This window comes from Glossina fuscipes, unplaced genomic scaffold, assembly GCF_014805625.2.
Source record: "Glossina fuscipes isolate IAEA_lab_2018 unplaced genomic scaffold, Yale_Gfus_2 0, whole genome shotgun sequence".
Lineage (NCBI taxonomy): Eukaryota > Metazoa > Arthropoda > Insecta > Diptera > Glossinidae > Glossina > Glossina fuscipes.
In genome coordinates, this window is record NW_023998414.1 from 4,991,747 (window position 1) to 5,000,598 (window position 8,852).

An 8,852-nucleotide genomic window follows, 5' to 3' on the forward strand; every position below is an offset into this window, starting at 1 on the left:
AAAAAAAAAAAAAAAAAAAAAAAAAAAAATATATATGTAAATATTTTCAAAATATTGCTTTTTATTAGACATGGATAAGGACCACTGTAAATTTGAAAAGTGTATGTCTTTCAAACATCCAAGTTTGATCGGCCTCCCGTTGCTCAAAATTGTCCATATTCTCGTTACATTGTCGTTTATCGTGGTATTAAGATTTTTTCGCATCATGAGGGAGAAGTACAAAACCAGTTTCGGCAAAATTTATTTGGATTATAATAATAATGATACGGATAAGCTTTACAGAGTACTTTATGACAAATAATGACTTATATCAGCGACAGTTAAATAACGAGACATAGTCTGATTCTGTGCAAAATAGAAGCTAACAAAAATTCAGGGAATTTTTGGGGTGTTTCTCTGATTAACTAGCCGTTGGATTGCTTGCTCTTTCATTCCCCGTTTACAAAGCAAAATCTTTCAAGTGGCTGCATGTATTCTGATCACTTTTTCACTTCGTCTTACACAGACAGCCTTTTGACTTTTTCGCTCTTTATAATTCTTCTCTTTTATCTTAATTATTAGTTTAAAGAATCGTAAAAAGGAAAGCAGGTTAGCGGTGTTCCGCTCTTTCGCAAAAAGAGACCGGCAGAAAACCCTCTACACTTCATATATACGGTCGTCTGCTCTTGTCTGTTATGAAGACCGAAGACGTAAACCGAAATGATTTTATAAGGAAAACAGTGTAAACCGCAAACAACAATACATTTGCTCTGATAAGATAGCCGCTACTGTAAAGTTTTTAAAAAGCCACACAATTTTATTACCAACATATGAGTATTTCCCGCTTTAGAGCATAAGTAGATTTCACATTAAAGCGCGTAAACCGAAGCGATTCTATGGGCAAAACAGCGCAAAACCGCAAACAATCGTAGACAAGCACTGCTAAGACGGCAGTTACCATACAGTTGGCAATGGTTAAGAAAACCTTTTTATTTTCTTTTCTTTTACTCTTTCGATGGCCTAATAGATGCTTTGAATTGTCGAGCATGTGGGAGAAAAAGAGAAATTTTTTTCCCAATTGATTACGTCTGTGAAACGAATGATGTCGTTCGCACACCAATGCAAACAAAGAGTGGACTTTCTGGATCCATCATCTCATTCGTGCGTTTTGAAAGGTCTTTGCTTTTCTTGCAATAGATTTTTTTAGAGCTTTCGCCGGAATAATTCGCACTTATTTCACACTTATCGGGTTGAGAGATAAGTTGGGTTGAGTGCAAGCGTAACGAAGCTTCTCAAATGCTTCTTCAAATGCATTAAAAACTTGACAAAACATGCAAAAATATGCGCCATAGTGTCGTGCTCCTCTTAGGTTTCGCAACCGTTTTGACAAAATAAATCCAGTGGATGGTGGGTGTGAAAATCATCAGGTGGCAGTATACGCATTTCGCCTCATAAAGTTCATATATTCTCAATCAGCATCAAATTTTAAATCGATCTAAGCATGTCCTTCTATCCGTCCGTTGAAAACGCTCTCTCTCTCTCTCTTGATGATAAAAACGAAGATATCGACCTCGAATCTAGCAAAGGCATTGAAAGTTGGTATACGCAGGTTGGTATCAAAAAGAGGTCAGATCGCTCAAGGGATGCGCTTACTGCAGGCTTTGAGTAAACTGAAAACGCTACTGTTTTCAAAGGGATAAAAATGTGACTCTGCCGATTACTCCTAAACTGCTTTATGCTCTTTTTTTTTGACTGCTTTCTGTGCTTCATTTACAATATATAAGGGATTCGGCCATAGGTGAGTATAATTTTCTTGTTTGTTTTCATTGATTTCTGTTTGTTTTTTACGAACAATGCATGTTCATTATTTCTATGATATATGTCATTAGGAACATGTGTGCAATATCGTCAGTTTCAGTCCACGGGCAAAGTTAACATTCAAGATTACAATCTGATTAGAAAGATCGAAGCGTATGACATATGTGCGCGAATAGTTTGTGACCTCCAAGAGACATCGTTTTAAAATCTGATTTGAGTAAGGACTCAGAAGCATAGTGATCGTAATGTGTGGCACAATTTAAAGAAAAACTAACATGAGATGAAGACGAGTATCGAACTAAAATCGTTTCAATAATCATATATAATTTTTGTTTGTTTTTTTCTATTTCTTCTGCGAGTCATCAATAATCAAGAACAGATGACTTACTGAGTTGAGTAAAAAGGCTTCAATGTCGACACGAGATTTTTTGATTGAACAATGATAAAACTGGCAGTTACCTTATATATATGTACATATATATATGTACATATATTGATTTCCATTTCGATCTGATAATTAATTTTTAGTTTCGATTTTTTCTTTTCGCCTTTCCTTCATTTCAATTTACCTTTTGTGATGAATCGGGCAAAGTTTTGTGAATTTGAAAAGAAATTATTATAAATTCATTTTTTTTGTTTTTTTTTTTTTGTTTTTTTTGTTATTGTTTTTGAGATATAATTTTTAATATTAAATCGTTAATATACAAACATATTTATATTGTAAATCGTTAACATGATGGGTAAAGCGCGTTGGTCGATGACAAATGAGGCGCGTTCAGCGAACGATGTCCGTAGTTCATTCTTAGCAAGAAAAATTTGGGCAGAGAAGGAGCTTGTGAAAGCTATGTATAACGAAGAAGCTCTCACGATGACTGAGTCTGCGAAAAATATCAAAAAAAGGAATAACCTTGAGATTTGCAATGAGCTGTGTAACTTAAAACACGAAGAATTGTTGAGAGAACGCCATCGAATACGAATGAAGGCGGATAAGGATGTACGTGACTTTATGTCCGAACTTGGAATTGCAAAATTGAAACTGGCCGCTGATGAGCAACGGCTTTTAAAGGAAAAACGACTGGAAAAGGAAGGAGAACTTCGCCAGAGCGAGATAGATCAGAGACTTCATAAAATGCAGGAGAACGCTGAGTTGCTTAAAAAGGAAGAGTATGAACAGGAATTAAGCAAAGCGACTTTTCGCAAAGAGCTTGCAAAGCAAATCAGACAAAATGAAATTAAAAAATTGCGTAAAAACGAAGAGATATTAAGGGATCGCGAGGAAAGGATAAAGATTTTAGAAAAATTTAAAAATGATCAAATGGAAGAACAACAGCGAAAGCGAAATGAACGCAAAGAATGCGGACAGCAAATCCGAAAAATGATTGAAGACAACGCTCTCGTAAAAGCTCGCGAACGAGTTAAAGAAATCCAATGTGGCAAGCAATACCTAAGGTACCTGAAAGATAGGGAACTTGGAAGAGAAGAAACGCAATCTACAAGGAGGAAAAAATTGACGCATTTAAGAGCAATTGGTGAACGAATTGGTCTGGATGTATACAAAATTGAAATGGAAAAGCTTCAGCGATTGGAATTTTTATATAATTTGCACGCTGACGAGATGAAAGTTAAAGAGGAACGAAAAATGCAAGAAGCCCGCAAGAATGAAATGCTGAAAACGTTGACTTTCCGTGAAGAGATTCAGCGCGTAATGCTAGAGAGTGCCGCAGATAAGGAAGAAGAGAGGAGAAATCAAGAAGACGAACTTTGCAGATATAAGACCGCGCTCGCAGAGTATTTGGAAGAGCAAAACGAGCAAAATAGAAAAAATACACTTAAACGGTTAGAATATAGGAATGATTTGCGCAAAATGATCGAATTGAGACAGATGAAGGAAGCGGAAAGTGCGTATCAAGATAAGCTCGAACATGATCGTCACGTGAACTTGGAGAATCAACGATTAGAAGATGTCGCCAGAGAACGCCTATCGCTACTGAGAGTTGAACCAAAAGCTATATTAAAATATCTATCAAGTAAGGTTCTGACTAACGAAGAAAGAAAATTGTTCAAATGAGAAAAAGATTAGGGCGAAAAGCCAACGCAAAAAGAGATGAAAATTAAACTATGCTTTTCTGCGACTCTAAGCACAGGCGAATACCTTGTTCATAAAAAATTTAATAAAATTATAGTAAGACGTTCGCCTGTTAATGGAGAAACATATAAAACTGTACCTATACGCAAAATTATAAAGAAAAAATTAAGTGAATAAGATAACCGTTGAAAAAAGCCTTCGTACTTCTGATTTAAAACGTTAGAGAGCATCCCCCGAATAGATAGATATATAAAATCATTTAATATACCTTACATGGGTAATAATGAGAAGCGATCGTTTCCCCACTCTCGGGGCACAATGTTCGAATAGTTAAGAATCGCGACTATCATGCCAGAGAATGTGGTTTCAAATCTCAGCGCGGTAGAGTTTACTTTGGTCGTAGGATGACGAGACATTGCTCAGTTGGTATAGCAAAGCATAACATTTATCGCTTGGACACAAATTCACTAGTCTACAATCACCTATTCTATCCCTTTCCCTTTCTTCACTATACGAATTGAAGACATCGTCTAAGTCATTCATATTAAAAACAATCAAAAAAAAAAAAAACACAAAAAGAATGGAAAGGGTCCCATTTTATCTAAACCTTCTGCGTACACAATTGAATGTACCGTGTAAAAGGTCGAATAGAAGATATACTGTTTATAAAGCTCCTGTAGTCGATACGACACAAAAACGCAAAGAAGGTGACTGTATGACTGTATGCGCGAGCATAGGTGATCAGATGACTTTATAGGTTGCGTGTCGAAGGCTTGAGCTTGCTGGCAAATGAGAATCCGTTGATCTAAACTATTAGGTACAATGGGAAAGGGACCACTTTTTTCGCAAAAGAATTCTTATCGATGAACCTGATCGTGGTTTCATCGTATTTGTTAATAAGTAAAACTGCCGAAATTTTATGTCTGTTGTCCTATCTTTTCCATTCGTTCGTATTTTCTTCGCCGAATGTATAAATAGTTCTCGTAAATGTTTTTATCGCATAATATTCCAATAAAAAATTTGCTGTACGAGGCTTAAATCGTTTCTATTAATTGAATTAAATTAAAAAAATCTTTCTGAAAATGTTCTGATTTAGCAAACAGTACCTAAGTCGATTATGCTGACCAAGATCGAATTCGCCGTTTATGAGATTATTAGAAATCGCTCCTTACTATATGCTTCCATTAAATCAATAAAAGACACAAGCTTCTCGTATTATCTCTACATATTTCGTCTCGTTATGCGGATAACTCCTTACGTATTCAAAGGCAAAATCTCCATACCCTTCGCAATTTTTAATTGAAGAACAACACAACTTTAATGCCTATAAACTTGTTTTCGCGGACAAGATTTGTTGATTAACTTCAATCCAAGCCCTGTCAATAAACTCGTAGCACTATCCGATTTTTCCATATATACGTTCTCTATACGTTCTCTACATACTATAGCTACACAGAATGAAACAAACTTATATTAAAAGTCAATTGCATTAATTCGCCAAATTTTCCAAATTCTCTTCTAACTTGAATTCCCAGTCATGTTAGTATTCTCTTCAATACGGTCTCTTTCGTCGCCGTTACAAGTTATCAGCAATTGAAATTCTTCTGATAACATTCTAATGAAGACGTGGCATTATTTGCCATATACACACGCACGCCAATTGTTATGGATCACTAATTCGTTTTGGCACGGACCAATGAACCATAATAAAGTTGCCGCTACTGACTGCATAATGAACGGGAGGAAAGTTCAACGTCGTAACATATGCGAAGTACGTTCGATTAGGTTTAGAGCCGTCTACTTTGAAGAAATAATTGTTTTTGACTGGTCTTTCGGCAGCGCAAGTGATGCATCTGTTCCTCACTTATTGGATTCTTGTACGCATTTTCGAAATATAGAAATGGAACTCGACTTAGCCTCCTCTTCCCTGAGTGCGCAATTCATAATGACGATATTGTTGAGGCATCCTATTTTAAGTTACAGTAACATACGGGAATCGGTGTTAGATCGTCGTGGTCGCCTATTTTGCAATGTATGGGAAGGATTTAATAAATTTAGCATTTAGTTTCAACAAGTGCACTGACGCAACATATGATGTACACTGTAGCTTTTCTTAATTTAAAAAAAAAAAAAAAATTACTTTCCTATCATATTGCTTGCATCTCCCAAGTCTCAAGCGCAGTTGCGCCTCGAACAAAGATTACGCTCTTTATTTTCTTTTATTTCATTTTCGTGTTTCATTTTCTTTTATTTTCAACGTATAGCAATAAAAACTTTCACTGATCAAATTATTATAACTTATATTAGCTTTTATAGAAAAGTTGAGGAAATCGGAAGAAAGCGTAACATTTCCATGGTTTAGTCATAAGTTTCTTCCACTAAATTTCTTTCTTTCCTTGTATCGTTAAATCGCTTAATTAATTGGAAATGTTGATAACACCTAAAGGTATGCATCGTGTTTCCCGTCAAATGTAAATATTGGTAAGAAGTGTGCAAGTGAAATTTAAATTATACATTCATACATCTTTGAATCTTTGTTTTGCCGACGGCTTTGCATTTTCCCTTTGATCTGTTATTTAACAGAATCGATTAGCTTTGATCTGTTATGTTGGGCCTTTAACATTAGCTGCTTGGCGTTAACATTTCTGTTAAGTTGGTCATTTAACCATTTATTTATTATAAGCGACTCTGTGCTTTGCCTTTCAACAGGGAATTTAACCATTTATTTATGGCGCCTACCTCAAGGTGGAAAACCGTGCTTATATGTTTAATGTCTCTTTCTCCGTTATAAAATTAATTTAATGTACAAAGCAGTTGTAGGAATTGAATAATTGCGAAAAAAATGAAAGAAAAGAAACTCAAAAATATTAATCGAGTGAAAAATTGAGAAAAATTAAAAATATTTCAAATAAAAAAAGCGTTTGTATATACTACCATACTAGCCTGCCCAACTGTGTCGTGGTACATATTCTCCACTCCGCAAAAATAAAGCTATCGTTAAAACAATTAGGAAATGACTAAAATCGGTAAAATCTCACGCACAAACTGTGAACAGCTTTGCTTTTTTTTTTTTTGCTTGTTACCCGTAATGTACACCACACACACCATATATATATTGCCACCTTTATTCTGAAAATAGAAGAAATCAGCCACGCCCATTCAATCTTATAGAGTATGAAAATTCAGTTCTTTTTTTTTTTTTGGTCTCTTTTAGGATAACGGTGATAGGCATATAATTTTCTTAGTTATATCGTTTGCGTTCACTTTGACAGTAACACCTGTTAAATTTAAAATTTTTAACAAGTGCAACAATGAAATAGGAGAAAATAAAAGCGAGAAATTACATCCCTGCATGAAGGTTGTTGTGTTTGCTGGAATGAAACCGAGCAAGTTAAACGAAGCCAAATTCGAATAATACAATTTAGATAATGCACTTTATACATCAACTCTGTAAATTGCCTGCCCGGAGGTTATGTTATGTTGCCGAATCGTTAATTGCTGACATTGTTTTTTTAACATCTTGTTTACCGAGAGAGAAATTTCTTTTTGCTTGTGTTTGAAAAGGGGAGAGAGAGAGAATCATTTTTAAAAATTGCTACATGAATATGAATATAAATGTAAACATGTTCCAAATTTTCGATGTGAGCCGCCTATTTGTGAGAGTAAAATTCACTTTCTGAGAATAAAATTTACTTTACTGCAGATTCTTATGGAAAGCAGTTTTGACTCCTCTGAGAGTAAAACTTTTTCTCTTCACACATTTTTTATTACATATTTTTTTTGCCGTCGTCCGCGTCAACATAAACCATATAATTTTTTCTGTCCTCTTGTGTTACGGGTTAACATTAAATCCAAACTAAATTTCTCACATTTAAAGCACTTGACCAACTTCGACAAAGTGGGTAAATTCAGCCGTAATTACAAGGAAACCATGTAGTTATGAGAGAGGGGTAGAGCTTTTAAAAGATGGGTTAGGATTTGAACTCCAGTTGATGTTAAATTCGCAGCATGAGGACATGTTTTTTTTTTACATAGTTTTATATGTTGCCGTCGATTTCAGTGAAAAAACTGTTACAGTTAGAGATTTTTGTAAATAAATTTCGCTCATCTGACACACGATGCAAAAAATAAGGAGTTTCCGAGAAACTTTTCTTCATTTTCGTTTTTTCCAAAGGCGAAAGTCTGAACGAAAGCCTACAGCTACATAGTTATATATACATATGCACAAATGCACGTATAGTTTGAAAAGTTTGAAAATCTTTCTTAGGCCGCAGCCAAATTAATGTACTGCCGTAAGGTATGCACTATTTTTCAGGAAATAATGAGCAATAACGTAGCAGGCATACTCTTTGCTATAAAAAGAACACCTTACGGGATAATGTTATCCAAGCTACTTTTTTGTATTTCCAATTAATTGAATGAATGAATGGAGAATTTCGAACTATTAATGCTCAGCAGTGCTTGTCAATCTATTGCTAAACAATAAAAATTTCATCCCGACTGTCTGCCTATGTGGAACTACACTAAATAAATCGAAAACCGGCAAAATTTTGGTTGATTAGATCAGACCCAGTTTCAAAATGCAGGCCTTATCTGCTTATTAAAGTTTTACTGCTTGTTTGATTCATGTAAACAGGAGCACAGAGAAAAGGTGAAGGAGGAAATCAAAGAAGCACCACATACAAGAAATGGAAAGCTACACGTAAAAGTATTTCGTTTTTTCTGTAGTTGAGAAATAGACTAAAAATGAGACAAATTCGCATGAGTTCTTCGCCTTTCATGGGACAACATTCTGATTAATTTTGTTGCCTTTAAGACTTAAAAAAAAAAACGTCAAAAAATTAAAAATCCTTTTCTTCAATAGCTTACTGCCCGCAGACGTATTGATCTAACCGTTGGCATAGATATATGTTGTCGAGCCTGCTACAAGAAACTGATAATGTGTGTTTTTTTTGCCCGTTCATCTTGC

General features: G+C 35.1%; 1 protein-coding gene across 1 annotated transcript; it reads left to right on the plus strand.

The window, feature by feature from the left end:
* Positions 1–2,533: 2,533 nt before the first annotated feature.
* Positions 2,534–3,865, plus strand: LOC119644760 (trichohyalin-like). The gene has a single exon (XM_038044483.1). It carries the CDS (start codon positions 2,534–2,536, stop codon positions 3,863–3,865), a length of 1,332 nt encoding a protein of 443 aa, XP_037900411.1.
* Positions 3,866–8,852: the final 4,987 nt, after the last annotated feature.

Coding starts and splice junctions, on each gene's coding strand:
- LOC119644760 (XM_038044483.1), top strand. CDS start 2,534: ATGGGTAAAGCGCGTTGGTCGATGACAAATGAGGCGCGTTCAGCGAAC.